Source organism: Anabrus simplex, chromosome 6, assembly GCF_040414725.1.
Source record: "Anabrus simplex isolate iqAnaSimp1 chromosome 6, ASM4041472v1, whole genome shotgun sequence".
NCBI classification, from domain to species: domain Eukaryota; kingdom Metazoa; phylum Arthropoda; class Insecta; order Orthoptera; family Tettigoniidae; genus Anabrus; species Anabrus simplex.
The window spans coordinates 91,794,500-91,815,253 of record NC_090270.1 but is presented as its reverse complement, the minus strand read 5'-3'; the positions used below and the strand labels follow the sequence as shown (position 1 = coordinate 91,815,253).

Sequence of the window (20,754 nt, the reverse complement as noted above, 5' to 3'; positions counted from 1 at the left end):
CAAAAACGCAGACAGTTGGCTCGGTCTCATGAGGAGCCCCAAACCGGAAATCATGTGAACACAAGTAAACCAATGAAAACACACAATTTCCCTAGATCTCCGTATTCACCAATGGAAAAGGTCATTATTCCGACCAATGAAAATATACTTCCTCACATGGGCAAGTTCTAGAGAGTTCCTTTGCAATATATAGAAATTTCATAATTAGAAAACTACAAGTGTCAGTACAAGCTGCCTCAAAAGTTTATACCTTAAAGTTTACCAATACAAGTTACAAGCCATTGGTACAACCACAATTACATAAAATTTTAAATACCAAGATCTTTTTGAACATAATTCTTGCAATGTTCATTTACAGTTCCAAATGATAAATAATTTTCTTGACCAGTCCAGAAAGATAAAATGGTAAAAACAACATATTAAGATATTCCTAATTTTGAATCTTGGCTGTCCCACCATAGGTGACATCTTTTTTTAAGTGTCGAGCGTAGCTTGAAGTTGGGAGGTGGAGGATGTCACCTGTGGTGGGACAGCCAAGATTTAAAATTATCAATATAGGAATATCTTAATATGTTATTTTTACCATTATCTCTCTGGACTGGTCAAGAAAATTATTATTTGGAACTGTAAATGAACATTGCAAGAATTATGTTCAAAGAGATTTTGGTATTTAGAATTTTATGTAGTGTATTCTTCAGGAAATAAATTTGTCATTTCAAACATTGATATAGGAATTTGAAAGATGTTTTTGAAGACTTTAGTCTGGAGTTTGGCATTGTATAAAACTGAAACATGGACAATGACTATGTCAGAAAGAAATAGAATAGAAGCTTTTGAAATGTGGTGTTACTGAAGAATGCTGAAGGTGAGATTAGATTGAATCCCAAATGAAGTGATACTGACCGAGCGAGTTGGCTGTGTGGTTAGAGGCGCGCGGCTCTGAGCTTGCATCTGGGAGACAGTGGCTTCGAATCCCACTGTCGGCAGCCCTGAAGATGGTTTTCCATGGTTTTCCATTTTCACACCAGGCAAATGCTGGGGCTGTACCTTAATTAAGGCCACGGCCGCTTCCTTCCAATTCCTAGGCCTTTCCTATCCCATCGTCGCCATAAGAGCTATCTGTGTCGGTGCGACGTAAAGCCACTAGGAAAAAAAAAATGAAGAGATACTGAATCAAATTGGTGAGAGTACAGTAGAACAATTTGGCAAAAATTGACCAGAAGAAGAGATAATAATAATAATAATAATAATAATAATAATAATAATTGTATGGCCTCAGCTACTGTGTGCAGAAGAGAAAGAATGGTAGGACTCATCTTAAGACACCCAGGCCTTGTTCAGTTCGTTTTTGAGGGAAGTGTAGGCAGTAAGAACGTTAGGAGTACACCAAGGAATGCATATGACAAACAGATTAGAGTAGATATAGGATGACGTAGTTACATAGACATGACAAAAATAGCACAGGATAGGCAGGGGGCATGGAGGCTGCTTCACTACTCTATGGACTGATGACCCAAACAACAACGATGAATTAAGAACAGAAGCTAAAGCACATTTTTGAGGCCAGGCTCAAAGGTCGTTGAGGAAGAGTTTGTTCAAGGAAGGAATGCATCCAGTATTTTGGAGAGGTGACAGAGAGGAAGGAAATTATTCTGTAACAAGTCAGGGCAGCTCTCTAGGGATAGGAATGTGTACAGAAAGTGACTGGTAGACCTGACACAGAGAGGCAGAAGAGATAGGTAGTGGTGGTGTTTTAAGAGTAAGTGCAACTGAGCAACCATCCTCTATTAACATTAATCAGAAGGAAAAAAAAATGGAAGGGGTCCGACATTTAAAAAAATGAAGGTATCAGTTAAAGAAAGGCAAGGGCCATGAAGGGATGAAAGTGAAAGTCTCTCTAGGATTCACAAACCTAATGTTATCGGGGTCGGAAAAGAATAAGAGTTGACCAAGGGCGGTCGGATGGGGTAGATGGAAGTTAGGAGAGGCACCAGTAAGTGGAAGCAATGCCAGGACTCAACTACGTGCCCCATGGCCGCCAACCCACACTTCTAAGTTAAGAGAACCTGGGGCCCCTTTTTGTTGCCTCTTGCAAGGGACAGGAGATACTGTGTGTGTGTGTTATTCTACTATCCCTACCCACAGGGGGAAAGATTTGAAGAAGAATTGTATAGCTTCAGTACCGAGTTGGCTTACCTAAGTGGTCCTTTCTTGGCAGCCTGCCTACCAATTGTGACATTCCACATGTACTGCTGTCTTGTATTGAAAATGGAATTCTACTGGACAAATTGTTTGCTGTCCAAACCTTGTCCTGTTTCTCTACGGAGTCAGGTATGAAGTGACATGAATCTTAGTCTTAAAATCCAATGATAAATTCATAATTCATTTTTATTGATGTGCTACATTTGTCATTAGATTTTAAGACTGTGAATTTATGATAGAACTTTGAGAAGAATGACTTTTGAACTACAGTGTATGTGCTATAGCACACAGCAGCTGAGGATGATCCCTGGATCAAAACTAGTCTTGCATATATATACATTTTAAATATAAATAAATATATTCAACACTATACACAGTATTGATTAGGTGGGAACGTCCAATTTTATATTTGTAAACTGTAAACCATCAATACGGGAAATGAAACTAATATCACATGGCTCTATTTTTACTCGATCCTTTAATTCATCCGTACTAACCCGGAGTCAATTCTTGGTTTTACATTTACCACTGATCTGCATTTAGGGCTTCCCAAATCAAGAGGATAAGTGTGAAAAGTCTAGTCTTCAAGGGTATGCCTCCATGTTGTATCAGTTCCAGAGGGATGTTATCAGGACCAGGAGCCTTTCTTTGTTTTAGTTGATTGAGTGCTTTTGGGAAATCTCTATGTGGGTGGAGCTGCCATCCATGGTTGTTGGGCCTGCTGAAGGACATTACGAAGAAAGTCCTCACCGACATTGGAGGCACGATTTAGAAGTGCAGAGAAACTGTAGAAGTACCTGATAAATTGAAGAATGCTACCATCATCACTATCTTCAAGAAAGGCAATTGTAGCATATGTGGGAACTTCAGTGGTATATCGCTTTTGTCAACTGCATGTAAAATTCTCGCAAGAATTCTGTTAAACCAGCTCCAAGTTATCACAGAGAGGATTTTGCCCGAGGCACAACAGATATGATCTGTGCTATACAGCTCCAGGAAAACTGCAGAGAGCAACAGCAACGTCTGTATTTAGTTTCCTATGGTCTGGAAAAAGCCTTTGATTCAGTACCAAGATGCTATGTGGAAAGTATTGAGACATTTTGGATGTCCTGAACGTTATGTGGAATTGGTTCAAGCTCTTCATAATGGCATGTCTGGACAGGTTCTTCATGGTAGCTCAGTATCAGATTCGTTCCCACCGGGCGAGTTGGCCGTGCGGTTAGGGTCGTGCAGCTGTGAGCTTGCATCCGGGAGATAGTGGGTTCGAACTCCACTGTCGGCAGCCCTGAAGAGGGTTTTCCGTGGTTTCCCATTTTCACACAAGGCAAATGCTGGGGCTGTACCTTAATTAAGGCCACGGCTGTTTCCCTCCCACTCCTAGGGCTTTCCTATCCCATTGTCGCCATAAGACCTATCTGTCTCAGTGTGACATAAAGCAAAAAAAAAAAAAATGTTGCCAATCACTCATAGATTGAAGCAAGGCTGTGTGCTTGGCTTGCTCCTACACTCTTTGCACTGTACATGGCTGCCATGCTGCATGAATCATCTGCAAACAACTAAGGCATAGAGATTAAGTTTCATTTTGATGGAGGCCTATTCAATTTGTCAAGACTTTGCTCACAAAGACGTCCTCTGGCTACCAGGGTGACAGAACTGCAGTATGGTGATGACACTGCATCTCCTGCTCTAACACCTGCAAAACTACAACAGTCAGTCAACTGCTTTAAAACTGCATGTTATCGCTTTGGTCTTGCCATTAATGCGATAAAAATGATACCAGGCTTCCCTGCCAAATTCTTTATGGTGAACTTTGTTCCGGCAGTAGACCCTCTTGGAGCCCCTCTTAAGCGTTTTAAGGACCAGCTGTAACACATCATGAAGACAACTGGTAAAATATACAGACATGGGAAGAATGTGCTGCGGACTGTTCACCGTGGCGGAACACTACATCCACTGCTGTCAACTTGTTCGAAAGAGAATGCCGCAGTCATCAAGAGGCCAAGCGACAAGCAAGAAAGCTCTGTCAGTTACAACCCCATCCTCCTGCATCCATTCAGTGTGATTTGTGTGGGCATATGTTTTATGCCAAGATTGGTCTGTTTAGTCATTGCAAACACATCCATAAACTGAGTTGATCTGCTCACCTTATGCAGGAAGAAGTTGTATATATCGAGTTACAGTCAATGACGGCCAAATAGCCTACGCAGTGGCCTCCACGGTATGCACTAGCCATGCGTCTTGGTGGTTGTGCTATTTACCAACTGATGAGCCCAACTTAGCACACTGGGGCGAAACACTGGCAACCAGGAATGAGTTAGCTAGAAAATTTATAAGGTCCAGTAATGGACCATTTATATTGGTATTATAAATTTACTCATTCGGGACAAATATGTCAGGTCCCCTATGGGAATCAACATCTATATCATCTGATGGTCAGGCAGGCATCAATTTTTGGTAATGAGACAAAGTGTCTCATAGTGCAGTGGCACTGCCGGTGGCTCCAAATAGCCTATGCAGTGGCCTCCACAGCATGCAGTAGCCATGCGTCTTGGTGGGTGTGCTATTAACCAACTGATGAGCCCAACTTAGCACACTGGGGCGAAACGCTGGCAAACAGGAGTGCGTTAGCTGGAAAATTTATAATGTCCAATAACGGACCATTTATATTGGTATTGTAAATTTACTCATTCAGGACAAATATTTCAGGTTTCCTATGGGAATCAACATATTTATCATATGATGGCCAGGCAGGCATCAAATTTTGGTAATGAGACAAAGTCTCTCATGGTGCATTGGCACTGCCGGTGGTTCCAAATAGCCTATGCAGTGGCGTCCACGGTATGCACTAGCCTTGCGTCTTGGTGGGTGTGCTATTTACCAACTGATGAGCCCAACTTAGCACACTGGGGCGAAACGCTGGCAACCAGGAATGAGTTAGCTGGAAAATTTATTATGTCCAATAAAGGAACATTTATATTGGTATTATAATTGGTATGTTCCGAGCTGTCAGTGGAGAGATGGCGTGGAATGACATCAGTAGACAAATATGTTTGAGTGATGTCCTTAAAAGTAGGAAAGATCACAATATGAAGATAAAGCTGGAATTCAAGAGAACAAATTGGGGCAAATACTCGTTTATAGGTAGGGGAGTTTGGGATTGGAATAACTTACCAAGGGAGATGTTCAATAAATTTCCAATTTCTTTGTGATCATTTAAAAAAAGGCTAGGAAAACGACAGATAGAGCAGAATCTGCCACCTGGGCGACTGCCCTAAATGCGGATCAGTAGTGATTGATTGATTGATTGATTGATTGATTGATTGATTGATGATTGAATGAAACAAAAGCTTTGTAAATCCGAAATGCTGTAGGCCTACATTATATTGTTGTTTTTTTTGGCCCCCCTCGAGATAATGGCGAGGTATGTGTGTTTATCAACAAGGCGTGAGTCAAGCATGAGAACTATGTGCCCGACATCAAGACAAGTGGAAATTCTAAGTTCCCATGGAGGGAATTAGATTCTTTTCCACCAATAGAGCGTATCAAAAATCAGATCAAAAATTAGATGGATGGCTTTTCCGGCGTTTGCTCTATTACCCAGCGTTTCGTCTTAGGTCTGACACTAGACTCTTCAGAGTGGGATGTGTCAGACCCTACCCACTGACGCTGGGGTGTATGCAGGTGAACTTATCAGAAGCTTATTTATGAAGCACAGTCTGATAACTGCATACGGGAGATCTAATTCCCTCCATGGGAACTTAGAATTTCCATTTGGAATTGCTAGGCGGGCATTAATTCCATTGTGGAGTTTTATCTCCCGTATGCAGTTATCAGACTGTGCTTCATAAATAAGCTTCTGATAAGTTCACCTGCATACACCCCAGCGTCAGTGGGTAGGGTCTGACACATCCCACTCTGAAGAGTCTAGTGTCAGACCTAAGACGAAACGCTGGGTAATAGAGCAAACGCCGGAAAAGCCATCCATCTGATTTTTGATACGCTCTATTGGTGGAAAAGAATCTAATTCCCTCCATGGGAACTTAGAATTTCCATTTGGAATTGCTAGGCGGGCATTAATTCCATTGTGGAGTTTTATCTCCCGTATGCAGTTACAGACTGTGCTTCATAAATAAGCTTCTGATAAGTTCACCTGCATACACCCCAGCGTCAGTGGGTAGGGTCTGACACATCCCACTCTGAAGAGTCTAGTGTCAGACCTAAGACGAAACGCTGGGTAATAGAGCAAACGCCGGAAAAGCCATCCATCTAATTTTTGATCTGATCAAGACAAGTGGCGCATCTCATCTGTCTAATGCCTATACATTCGAAACCCTTTAATATCTCAAATGTACTTGTCGGATTTGCAAAATAAGCACATCACTGTTGCTCGATTCTTCATTGTTCTACTGGGTGAAATTAGTATAGTCCCATTTAAAAAACAAAGTTGCTACCGGTTTTTCAGTAATAACATACGTGATCGAGAGGAAAAGGACCGTATTTTATGAGCCCCTTAATACAATATAAGTATTTGCAAACAGAACGAGTGTATCTTTAACAGATCAGAAGATGTTTGAGGTGGGCAACTTAGCTGAATCACCCTGTATATTTTGCCAGGAATTCCTTAATTTCATGTTGGAGACAGTAGTCACACCTTCATCTCTGTATTAAGTAGATGAAAACTTTGTATTGCCATCTGCAAAACTAAGGACTGTATTGAAACATGAGACATTTAATTAATTTTTTAAAATCAAGGACTATTCAAGCAATGGCTATATTTAAAAAAGTATTTTCCCAGTCATTCCCTAATTTCATTTTGGAGACAATAATCACACATTTATCTCTGTATTAAGTAGTTGTCATGTCAAGAAAGTCTACATCCAGCTCAACAATACTAGCGAGTCATCTCTGGCATTACCAGGTCTAGTCCAACTTAATGGCTGCCAGTTTTGCCATGCTTTGTCCCTATGAGCTTGCACTACTCAGATGTTCTTATCTGAGAGTTTGGTAAAATTATGCGAAACCCACCACTTCCCATCCACAGAGATGTTGTGTGTCTTTGGAGACATAGTTGGAAATCTGACCGTCCACCTGAGAAAATGGATGCTGGCTTTGATCTAACAGCAGAATGGAGACAGGAATGGATGTATACAGTTCCAGAGTGGCCCATCTTGCCATCATTGTTGGTACAGTGGCTGTTAGACTTGGACATGTAAATCTAGATCTAGACTTGGACATGTATGCATACTAGGTTCATGTTCTTTTTGTAAACAATGATCACAATCATCATATTCAGGTTCAGTTTCCAGCCAATGGCCTGGCGTGTTTGGAATGTAAGCCTCTCCATTGTTTCTTTACATTCATCCAGCTCCCCACGGACATTGTGTTCCAATCTTCTCCTCTCTTCTCAACACATCCTTTCCCTTCAGCCACCTGTCTCTTGTCTCCCCATTGGCCTCTTGCTGCACACTTCCAACTCATTCTTCTTTTCGGTACCCTGAAGTCCTCCATTCTCTTGATATGTCCATACTATCTTAATTGACATTTCTCTCTTCTAGGCATTCCTCCTTCATTAATTCCCTCACATTCTCATATTTTTACTCTTGTCTTTTCTTGTAATTTAATAATTATAATAATTGAAATTTTGTATTTTTTAAAATCTGCTTTAGAATGAAAGGATGGAGAACAAATTTTGGATATCATCTCCAAAGTTTTAGACATTTTTGCAAGAGCCATTCACGACAGAGTGATGTAGTACCAAAGGTGTGCCTTATTGGTGGTGGACCATCAGGATTCTATGCAGCTCAACATCTTATAAAAGTAAGTGAATGTTATAGCTATGTTGATGGTAAACAAGACGCAAGTTTCTGAAGAGTATGATAGTTGAATTACATTGTTACTGGCTTCTCTTCAAGGCAGTAGCAGTTTGAATCCTGAGCAATCCATGTGGAAGTTTGTGAAATGAAAAGTGTGATTCAGGATTCCATGTAAAACTGAGCATCCTATGACTACGGTCGTGATATCAGTAGTCCTGTAAACCTGCAATCTTGTGTTTAAATTTAGTTTCCTGGAAATATTCTGCCATCTTCATTGAGCCACTAAAATCAAGAACATCACGACAAAACTCCTCATTTTTAAACCCACAGTTTTTATGAACTCTACTTCTTCAAATGCCATCTCCTCTTGGAAATTTGACAACTGTCATAGAGATCTGCATTTTAGATGTTGCAGCTCAAAATTGCAATTGTACAGTAGAACCATGTTCTCAAATTATCTAGCCACAGAATGTGTTGTCTCCTTCCATGTGATCTCATACCTTGTATCTTCCCTTGAATGACCAACTGTAATAGTTGATATTTTTCTCCGTACATTTCATAGCTGAGGTATTGTAGCTTCCTGATCTTGACTGTATTTAAGACTTCTTTCTTTTCCCCAAACTGTCCAACTCAACCACAAAATTCTTCTGACACTCCACAACCCAAAAGCCACCAACTTTTTAATTTCAGTTTGTCTTATTATAGTTAAGGCTGATCAATATCTAACTTTTTATGATAAGAATATCTGTGTATTGAACACAGAAATTGTTCTGTGTGTTCTTCATGATACTCTGACAAAACTAACCTCGAGTTACATTTTTCAGTAGAATAGTTTAAAACAGAGTTTTTCTGAAATGTACTTTCGTCATTTTCCATTACTTTTCCATTTCTTTCAAGATTTATATTGGAATGGTTGGCTGCTGATCTGTGAGCAGAAATGTTAATAATTGGAAAGTGCAATTTTAGAACCAGTTGGCTGCCAAAAAATGACAGGAATGGTCATTTGATGTCCACATGGGCATCAAGGTACAGTGGAATTGAAGTATTTTGCAAATTTTGTGTGTGTGTGTAAAAACGATTTTCAAAACAAAGAGTGTCATGCTTCTCTTCAACACTCACACTATGCTTAACGTACAAAATAAGCCTCTGAGGTTCTAGGGTATAAGCAAATAGTTTTAGTCGCTGCAAATCCCGGTGATTCTTCTGATGCAGTCTAAATTGAAGATACTGGGTCAAGCTGTAGTTCTTCTGTGCATGTTATACTCTATATACCTAGCTCGAAAAATGTGGCAACAGTATCTGAATTAATTTGGTTTATGAAGTCTGTGTGTTGCAACTTGAAGATGTGATATGCACTTATGCACTGGGACCATATTTTCAACAGGTGATCTCATATGATGTGGGAACCTCCTTGTATTCAGTGTGTTTTGATAGAACAACAAATTTTGAAGACAAAAAAGAGCTTCAGATATTGGTGAGACATTGGCCAGAGACAGAGAGTACTTTCAAGACGTTTGCAGACGTTCTTCATCAGGAAAAATTATGCGCAAACTCTTCATGGAAAAATTCACTCTGTGATCAGTAATTCAGACCTACCTATTCACAAACTTATTATGATGACGACGACGATGATGATGATGACAATAATAATCGTATGGCTTCAGCAACTGTGTGGCAAGCATTTTAATTTGATGCCACCTGGCTGCTTGCTTGTCAGATTTGACGTTCCGTTTTACTCTGGCTTACTAGATGTCACAGTAAACTTAATCTCTCTGGGGTGGCATCTATGGCTGAGTTTTAAAATGAATTTTGTTAGATAAACACCAAATGTGTCACCAGAGATCTCGTACATGCCAACATCGTATGGCACGGAGTGTCGAAGAGACTTTTTTTCCCGCCCTTCAAAAGTCCGATTACCTCTGCTGGGTTTGAACCTGCTATCTTGGGATCTGGAGGCCAACGCTCTACCACTGATCCACAGAGGGAGCTACAAACTTATTATGACTGGCTCATATGGGCCAGATGTGAATAAGAAAGTTCACTAGATTTTTCAATGAAGAATTAATGAGCTCTCGCGGATTAGTTGATATCGGGACCTGTCCCATTCACATTGTTCATGATGCTTATCTAAAAGACTTTTGCTGAAGATGCATCTGAATTAGCTGTTGTTGCTGTTTATCACTATTTTGATGAGTGACCAGCCAAGCTGGAGGAATATGAAAGGATTCAAGAAGATTTTAAGCTACCTCAAAAGAAATTCTTGAAACAGTCTCCGTCTAGGCAGCTTACACTTTGTCCCACAGCTGAGAGATTTCTTGAACTGTGGGAAGGATATCACTTTTTCTAAAATTCTTACCATCAGTAAAGAATCAGACTGTGTCGGAATCTACTTCGTATAAAAAGATGACCAAACTTTTAGGGTTTTCAACAATCAAAGCATGAATGTACTTCACTGTATCTTCTGCAGAACGTTTTACACGCTTCCGTCGAAATATTCCAATGAAATGAACCTTTACTTCATATCCTGTACCCTCATGTACAGGGATCTGTTAAGGAAAACTGGCTCAACATGTTTGCAAGTCTGTTTTTGTTGGTAACTTTGATCTAAATGTGTTACTTGATTAAAAAAATATGTTGTCTCACAGAAAATTAAAAATGAACTTTCACATTGTCAGGGAAAAATATGTTTGGTTTTCATGAACAATGCTAAAGATCATTATGTTTTTGGATGCAAATATTTGATTGAAAAGCAATGAATGATTATGATCTGATTAAAGCACTGAGATGTTTAAACCCCTTTCCTGTGAAAAACCGACAAAGCTATTGAGATATAGTTTCAGTCATCATAAAAGAGGGTGTGCTCATTGACGAATGGAAGGTGTGGCCGATGGAGACGGGGATCAGCTTTCGAAGGAAGAAATTATAGTTATTGGGATAAAACTTTAAAGAAAACTAATGTAGCAGGCCAAAAACGATGTAAGGAATTGGCAGTTTTGAGGCTGCATTGTCTCTATCACATGGGAATAATAATTGTATTTCCCTGTTTTACTGTCTTCTCTCAGTAATGTAACAACATTTATTTCTTGACATAACATTGAAAAAAGTCTTATACTTGTGAACATAGGTATTTCGTTTAATAAAAGACTGTAATACAATCTTCATGTTTATTTATTTAATAAATGAACAGGCCATATCCCGTCCAGGACCAGAAACAAATGAAACTTGGCCTAAAACATCAAATGAAATGGCTACTAATCTTTGTCATTTGGTACTTTATGAGTGTATTCTTGTACTTGAATGTTTAGTTTTTTCTGGTCGCCACTGGCCTTTTGTTGGTTGGGGATTACTATATATATATATGTATTTATCACAATTTTCAATGCGGAAACATGTGAACACCAAACATTTGACCATATTGATCATTTGGCAACTTTGTCTCTTTTTCTGCCATTTTAGCCTCTTTTTATGGGGTGGTCTACCACTCCTAGCCCTGTTTCCCACTCGTAGCCCTTTCTTATCCCATCATCACCATAAGACCTATTTGTGTCGACACAATGTATGAACATATTACAAATCAAATTTTATGATTCAGCAAAAGAAAACATAATAACTCATAACACCATTGAATAGTGCTTCTTTCAATTCACAGTACATGGATGATGAGTCTTGTAGATAATGTGAAGGATACCCGTTTTAGCACTTTACCATGCCAAACAGGTATTACTCACCTCACCTATAAAATTGAAAATGTACACTTTTAAAATAGAATAAACACAATAACATGTTTAAATAAATCTTGCTGCTCGGGTAACCATACATTTCCCCAGTGTTCCACTTAAATTCAGGGGAAATTCTCAAAGCTACTAGCAGCTCCATGACTGAAATCTTCTCTGTCTGCAGTCCAAAAGGCTGCAACCTGCACTTAAAAGCAAGGCTGCGGAGGGGGAACTGAACTCTCCACAAGTCCCATAATACACTCAGAAGTGATTGGTTGTAATTAGTTGCTATGTCGGTAACAGCAATTAAAGTCTGGTGCCAACACCAGTCAGTCTCTTCTAACAGTATTAAGTTAGATAAAACATTGAATAGATTGATTAAAATCAGTTCCACAGGGAAATAGTTGTTCAGTAAAACCAAAATGTCTCATACATATTAAACTAAAAATTATTTATCTTAAAATTATGTGTAAATATTACTGTCTTGTTTTCATAGCAGTTTTTGCAAATCTTTTGTGGTAACTCCATGGTATATTCAAATCATAAAGACCAAACATCCATCAACTCCAACTGATGTTCTCCAGCAGAATTACTGTGCCTAACCATAACAAGGTTATTTGAATTTAAAGTATGTAGTTCGAGAATATTTTTACTCTGTCCCATATACTTCTGGTTTTGTGCTTACTGCAGTTTGCGAATTGCTGGCTTAAATCATCAAATTTACCCTCATCATCATTTTCCAGCTCCAGTTTCCCGGGTGTGGTGTACAAACACTCACCACTTCTTCCTGTCAAAGTAGGCTATAGTTTCTGTTCCTCTATGTCCTCCCACTTGGCATTCCCCTTGTTGACCTCCGATTTCACTGTGTCTGTCCATTGATTCCTTGGCCTCCCAACTGACTTCTTCCCTTTCACTTCTCTGTCAAAGTAATTCCTTGCTGTTCTCGTTCTGTCCATCCTCATAGTATGTCCAAACCATTGTAGCCTGCGTCTTCCTAAAAGCTCGGTAACAGGTATTTTGAAGCCAGCCTTCTTTCTGTTTGCTTCATTTCTAATCTTGTCCTTCCTGGTCTTTTGGTTCATTGTTCTGATGAATTTCATTTCTGTTGACTGGATTTTACTATTTGCCTTGTTATGCAGAGTACATGTTTCAAGTCCATATGTGAGAAATGGAATGAAATAGGTATAAAACATGGTCAGTTTTGCTTTCTGTGGTATTTTATCATCCCAGAGTAGATTTCTCACTTGAAAATAAAATTGAGAAGCTTTCTGAGTCCTATTAAGTATTTCTTGGTTTACTGTGTTAACTTTTGAAATGATACTTCCAAGGTATTTGAAGTTAGAAATGGACTGTAACAGAGTTCCCTCCAGGAAAATGTTTGAATCTGTGCTTTTCCTGTTGATAGTTAATTCAACAGTAGTAATTTTAATTAGTATGAAGATAAATTATTCTTGCCAATGCATGATCTCTGGATTGTTTGTTCAGGAATGATGATTTTATGTACTCCATGCTGTTTGTTATTTGTACTTATATTTTCTTTACTAAGGTATCATATGTTATCTTTTTCTAGACATTACCTAATGTGCAGGTGGACATATATGAACGTCTTCCTGTTCCTTTTGGGTTAGTGAGATATGGTGTGGCTCCTGACCATCCTGAAGTGAAGAATGTTATTAATACATTCACAAAGACTGCTCATAATCCCAGGGTTAGATTTGTTGGCAATGTGGCTCTAGGTCAAGATGTGACTGTTCAAGAATTGAAGCAAGCTTACCATGCTGTATGTTTTGTAAGTGAACTTACTACTGTATTCTTTCGAGTTACATTTTTGTCAGAAATAATAAGGTGCTATGAGTTTCAAAATTCACAAGTTTCAGTTTGTTATTTGTGTGGACTGGCTACTTTAATCATTAGCCAGCTGATTAATTATTTCTTTCATAATCTTGATTACTTTTATATCTGGTTTAAGTTTCATGTTTGGCCTTAAATTAACAGGACTAATATGGATGAAAATAGAAAACAATATCATGAAAATTCTTGCTCTCTTGATTGACTACAGTATACAAAATTTCAAGGATGCAGAGGAAGGTGTAAGATATGCAAGAGAAACGAAGAATGAAATATAGATTAACTTGAATATACTTTCAAATTTTATACATAACTAGCAGAACTGGTTTGTTGTTGACAGGCCAATAGTTGGCGATGTCAGCGACTTCTCTTTTTACCAATTGTTACATGTAAGCTTTCATTTTTTAGTCACTGGATGTGGGTCCAGAGAGAGCATTCTTATCTCAAGAATTCCATTGATACCAACAAACTACTGTAGATTTCTTGTAACTCAGCCATTGATTGCAGATTATTAAGGTACTAAATCAGTACTAAGAACTGGTCAAACACCCAGCCTAGCGGCACTCAGCCTGCGCGTGCTGAGGAACATGTGCTTTAACAGTTAAAAACATGAACTGTACCAATATGTTATTGCATTCAGTATAAACAGAAAATCAATATTTTGATGTGAATGTCTTCACAATATCTTGTACAATAAAAGTAACCAATAGAAGCATTCTAGAATAAAATTAATATTATCTTCACACATTCACAATAACAGTGATCACTCACCTGGATATGCTTAAAGTGATAATACAATATTACAGAAAATGCTGGAAGCTTGCACCTTACATTTCGGTGCAACGATTATAGCATCACACTATATTTTTGCACAGATGACAGAGGATAACAGCATAACACTATCCAGTTATTACAACACTGCATTAAAATGTTTCTCCAGTGTGAAAATATTATAATCTAATTTAACTTCAAATTACTATGTTTTTCTTTGATATTAAATGTAATGATTATGTCCTTCAACTCCAGATAAAAAACACAGCATAAAAATATCTGCAGGTGATACTGAACATGGGTTCTCAAAATTCAGAAGCAAACGCGGTTAGACGTTCAACCACCCTGTTACGTAAAGTCTGTACTTCAAACCGATATCTGCCATAGTGTTCAGCTTCACTCTGTTGCCACATGTACAAGTTCTGACCTCTATAACTTGGAAACCAGACAACATTCAGTATTTTTGTTTGTGTCAGTATGACTTCTAATTCGATATAGAATCTTGTGGTGGTGTGCTTGTCCACAAATTTCTCTTCACCCTACTGATGAAAGTGACAATCATCACTAAAACTTGCCCATGTCTAGTTTAATTTACATGATGTTACAATTAATGATCCAATTATAGTGGAGAATTGAAGAATCCTTCGGTTCCTTCTGCAAAACTCCAACTTTGTATTCATATGCAACGTGTTGTTTGAACTGAAGAAAACTTTTTACATTGCAGACATACGGAGCCAACAAAGACCGCACACTTGGTATTCCTGGAGAAGATCTGGGTAATGTTGTGCCTGCTCGTGAATTCGTTGGATGGTATAATGGTTTGCCCCAAAACAGAGACTTCTCCGTCGATCTTGATGTTGAGACTGCTGCCATATTTGGACAAGGCAATGTGGCTTTAGATGTAGCTCGCATCATGTTGACTCCTATCGATGTATTGAAGGTAAATTCACAATAAACCTACCAAGAATAGGACTGTTATTATTCAGGGAATTACCATATTGGGCCAAATATGATTATATTTTTTACATTAAAATGTATTTTTTAAACCATAGTCATCTTATATGTGCCACTTAACATTTAAAGACTAATTTTTTTAAAGCTATTTGTATCATTCCCTGACTGTATTGGTTTATGCGGCAGAAGTCACCACACACATCACATCTGAGCTCAAGGTCATGAATAAACCCAAATTTTTCTTGGTGCCATTGTGTTAATGCTTTCAGTTTGGTCACTATTGGAGTCGTGGGGGTTGTGTGAAAAGGAGAGTGTGTTTGTCATGTTAGTTAAACAAAGGAGAGAGAGGTTATGATATAAATTCCAAATTGCGGGTTTTACATAAGGCAAAACCTGCTGACAGTGTACATACTGTGAAAAGTTAGGTGTTTCTGAGTGTAACATATGACATTGGTGGAAAGATGAAAAGTTTAAGAGTGACGGCACATAAAGAGAATTATTCAGAGGATCAAAGACAGGAAAATTTAATGGTGATTGGCTTGTTGCTGGGTTCATACAAGAGAAATAAAACCGTGGTTATCCAGTTATCGCAAAGTTATTAGAACAAAGGTATTGGAGGTGGCACATGAGTTAATGGAGGTCAGGCTATGTATAGATGGGCATTTTTAAATGAAACATTTTTCCTTTTAAAAAACGCAAGAAATACGCATATACAGTAGAGTCTCGCTCATCCGACCTTCGCTTATCCGACATTCCGTGTTATCCGACACTGTTAGACTTAATTTCAACTTTTGGTGGAGACTAAATTCAGGCACACCCGCTGTGGAGGGTGCGACCATGGGACAAGCACTGGCCTGAACGCTGGCGGTAGGACTGGGTTTTTCTCAAGGACAGGTGCAGCGAGTCTTCAGTCATTGAAGTATTGCTTGGGTGCGGCTGTTATAGTTTTCATATCCTCTGTGAGTATGGCGAGTAAATGGAAGAAAGTGAATGTTTCTATGGAACACAAATTGAGTGCATTAAAGAGACTGGACAAAGGGGAAATTCTTCAAAATGTGGCTTCAGATTATGGTGTTGGACGTGTTACAGTGGGAGACTGGAAAAAACAGAGGGAAGAAATTGAAAAGTTGTGCTCTACCAGAGCAGAGAAAAACAATGAAAAATGCCACTACGAAAAAGTAAGTGAAGTGCCAATATCTGGCACCATTCTGCAGGAAAAGGCTGTGTATTTCCAGAAGTAGTTTAATGAAGGGGACCCTAATTTTCCTGCCAGTGCTGGGTGGCGTGATCGGTGGCAAAAACGGTACGGTATTAGGTAGCTTAATATCTGTGGAGAAAAGTTTCTTTTCGTAAGACATCTGGAATGTTTTCGTTTAATACTGCATGTACTGTGCAATTGAATTGGTAATTCAATAAGTAGAGCACCGTAAAACATGTCATTATTTTAGCCTTCCTGTTTGTTTCAGTTCATTTTCAAAGTTATTCTCTATTATCCGACATTTTCGGTGATCCGACGTACTCCAGGTCCCGTTTACGTCGGATAATTGAGACTCTACTGTAGTGATGAAAAATATAATGTGGCTAGACGCTACGGAAGTTATCCTGCAATATTGAAGTAAAAAACTATCCTTAAGTTCACATTGCAGATAAATGGATCATGGCCCAAAAGAGAAATAATTGGGCCACTAAACACATACCAAAATTAAACCAAAGTAAACAAAAAAGCAAAGCAAAAAGCAAAGTCATCTCCGTACAGGCCATGAAGGCCCTTGGAGGGGTGGAAGGTAAAGGCTTCCACTATCCGTAACCTCGGCACTTGATGGGGTAGAGTGGTTAGCTCTACGCCCGGCCGCCTTTGCCCCCAGGAGTTAACCTGGTACTCATTTTTGGTGTAGGCTGAGTGAACCTCAGGGCCATGTGCACCTCCGGAAGTGGAAATCTCGTTTCTTAAATTTTACGACTTCCTGACGGGTATTCGAACCCACGTCCTTCCGGGCGAACCGAACATGCCTTTACCGCCTTGGCCAGGCAGCCCCTAAACCAAAGTAAACAGCCATTGAAAATTCAAAGAAAGCTGTAATATTACCTTCACCGGTAATCACGAAGGCAGGCCACAGACTGCCAACACAGCACATTGTTTACAATTGCGTATCCGTACAATATGCCCGCTCAAAACATATCAGGCAGCAGCAGTATTCAGAGCGATTCCACATAACAAAACGTAACTGGGAGTGATGCATGTAACTATCTCCATAAACTAGTCCAAAATTCATCCAGGGGAAATTAACACATCACCCTGACGAGCGGAATCTATCCAAAGCCCAAGCTTAACAAAGATCCACAGATAATGGCTGCATCATGAGATAAAGGTGAATGTGACGGAACCGATAGGCCAGTCAGCTCAGGATCCCGACAATACAACAAATGCCAATTTGCTGGCCGTGGGTTGGCACAAGCACATGACCATTTTAGGCTGTGGCAATGCAAGAAGAAATCACAAACTTAAATTGTGTGTAGCCGGAAAGGCCAAAAAACTGCTTTCTTTTAAGGATACAGAAGCTAAAGATTTCCCGTGTAACCGAAAAGGTCAAGAAACCACGTTCTCTTAAAAGTACGGATGCTTAAGATTTCCAGTGCACTATTGTAATAAAAAAAGGAGCATGGATAGACTGAGATATTTTCATGGACTGGTTTCACAAGAAATTTGTTTCTGAAGTTCAACATCCTCTCCAAGAGAAGGGGATTGAAGAAAAGGCTGTTTTAGTCCTTGATAATACCCCTTCACATTCAGGTGAGAGCCACTTGGTGTACAATTATGGCCTCGTTTTTACCAAATTTTTGCCCCCGTATGTGACTTTGGTAATCCAACCCATGGACCAAGGTGTAAAATTGTCCCTTAAAAGACATTATCAGACAGGTCTCATGAGAAAATGAATGGAAGAAGATTTAAACATGGTGGCATTCTGGAAGGAACTAACCATGTTGGATGCCATTTATGACATATGTAATGTTTGGCAGTACGTCAAATCACAGATGTTAGTGAGGTCATGATGCAAAATACCGCCAGATGTAGAAAAGAATGACTTCTCAGGCTTCACAGAAGATGATTTGAGTTATTTGGATATAACCAACATAACCTCCAGTATGAAAGGATTCAAAGACTTAGATGAGGACAATATCGAGAAGTGGTTGAACATAGACTTTTGTGAACCCAACTTCCAACACATGACTGATGAAGACATTGTGTGGAGGGCAGCTACAAACAGCCTGGTCAGCAAAGAAGAGGACGGTGATAAGGAGGAGGGAGAAGATGACAATAATGTCTGCGCTGTGAGCAGTAGCGCTGCATTAGAGGGTTGTAACATTTTGCTTTCGAATATATGAGTCAAAAAGCTTTGATTACAGTCACATTTTGGCAGCAAGGAAAATACATAGTCTCATGAGGAAAAAATTTAAACTCCTCTGGCAAACAAATGAATTTACATGATATTTTTCAAAATAAACTCTTTCATGCTGTGTTTTAAAATACAGTATGTACTCTTTTCTAATGCCAATAAATTTGTCATGAAATTGGATTATCTGTTTTTTTTATTATTTTTGTACATGTTCCCTCCTTCATTAGCCTGAATAACCAAGAGTAAGTTACACTGTAGATGTTCCATCAAGGCTGATATTTAACTTAAGGAAACCATTCCAGGCAATCATAAATATTACTGTTTTCTGAAAAGTATTTCATTATATTATTTGAATTTTTCTGATTAAAATGATATCTAATTTATTATGAGAATTAATTCAGAGAATTCTAGTGTTTAATTTGGCTACTCTTTCAAAGGCAAATGACTACCAGTTGGCGGTTTGCTTTTGTGTTTTGAAGGTATGTCACAAAATTGTGCAAAGTGAGTTGAATTTAGCACAGGTGAGATACAGTTCCTCAGATCTTCAGAAAGATGAAAGATATTTAAACTTTTCACCTGATGAAATTTTTTTTAATGACTGAATTATTTAAACTTACATAAAACAAAACACATTTTAATGAAGGTATGGTTAGATAAAGGCCGGCCCCGCGGTGTAGGGGTAGCAGGCTTGCCTCCTACCTGGAGGCCGTGGGTTCGATTCCCAGCCAGGCCAGGGATTTTTACCTGCATCCGAGGGCTGGTTCGAGGTCCACTCAGCCTACATGATTACAATTGAAGAGCTATCTGACGGTAAGATGGCAGCCCAGGTCTAGAAAGCCAAGAATAATGGCAGAGAGGATCCGTCATGCTGACCACACAACACCTCGTAATCTGCAGGCCTTCGGGCTGAGCAGCGGTCGCTTGGTAGGCCATGGCCCTTCGGAACTGTTGCGCCATGGGGGATGGTTAGATAAATACCGCAAGAAAAGGCGGTTATGTAAAGTGTGCAAAAATAGAGACCACTTCCGTTTCTTAAGTGATTAATAATAATAATAATAATAATAATAATAATAATAATAATAATAATAATAATGTTATTGGAAGATCTGTACTGTTGCGCAACATTTGTTATAAATAGGTCAGATAATGTGTCGTGATATAATATTGCTCTGTGCGGTGCCGAGATACTTTTTTGAACGTTTACGTTTAGGATTTGTATTACCAGTTAATTAAGTTAATTATGGCTGAAGTTAATTTTTGTAGATTTCCTTATTGTGGCGTTGATTAATATTTTATGAGCACTTCTTTTTTTTTCACAATTTGCTTTACGTCATACTAACACAGGTAGGTCTTATGGTGACAATTGGATAGGCAATGGCTAGGAGTGGAAAGGAAGCAAACGTGCCCTTAATTAAGGTAGAGCTCCAGCATTTGCCTAGTGTGAAAATAGGAAACCACGGGAAAACCACGTTCAAAGCTTCCAACAGTGGGTTTCAAATCCAGTATCCTCCCGTATGCAAGTTGATAGCTACGTGACAAAAACAGTGCAGCCACTCGTTCGTTTCTTTTCTTTTTTTTTTTTACTAAATATTTTGTAGCTTTAGAGTTATGGAGTTATTATGTGTTTAATTTAAAGCTTTAGTTTTAGATCAATTTGTTTTGCATAGAACTTTCTCCTTCTGGCAGCCCAGATTATTGGGAAGTAGTTGATCCTTTCTTATAATAAAAATAAGTGATAACTGTATATATTTACACATCACAATGTAGATATGTTGTACACAACTGTCATTGGGGCTGTCACCTTTCAGCCTAGTGATCCCAAAAAATGTGAATAAAATACTAATCTTGGTCATTTTGGGCATTTCCTTTCTCACCCCTTCTGATCCGCATGCCGATGGAAGCCTAACATGGACTTGCACAGCATCCAGAATGTCACACTTCATCTCAGTGACCCCAAAAAGTATATAGATTCAACACCAGTATTGGTCATTTTCAATTAGTTTTACATGTCACTCCTTTCCAACCCCCAATCGTAAGGTGCTAGGAGTGTCTTAC

At 38.9% G+C, this 20,754-nt stretch overlaps 1 protein-coding gene across 1 annotated transcript in view; it reads left to right on the top strand.

Moving 5' to 3' along the window:
• Positions 1-20,754, top strand: part of dare (NADPH:adrenodoxin oxidoreductase, mitochondrial) — an 80,173-nt gene that overhangs the window by 21,772 nt on the left and 37,647 nt on the right. The window contains exons 2-4 of the mRNA XM_067149802.2: positions 7,869-8,019; positions 13,302-13,520; positions 15,075-15,290. Coding sequence (XP_067005903.2) covers positions 7,870-8,019; positions 13,302-13,520; positions 15,075-15,290 — 585 coding nt within the window. The 5' untranslated portion in view covers position 7,869. The remainder of the gene's footprint in view (positions 1-7,868; positions 8,020-13,301; positions 13,521-15,074; positions 15,291-20,754) is intronic.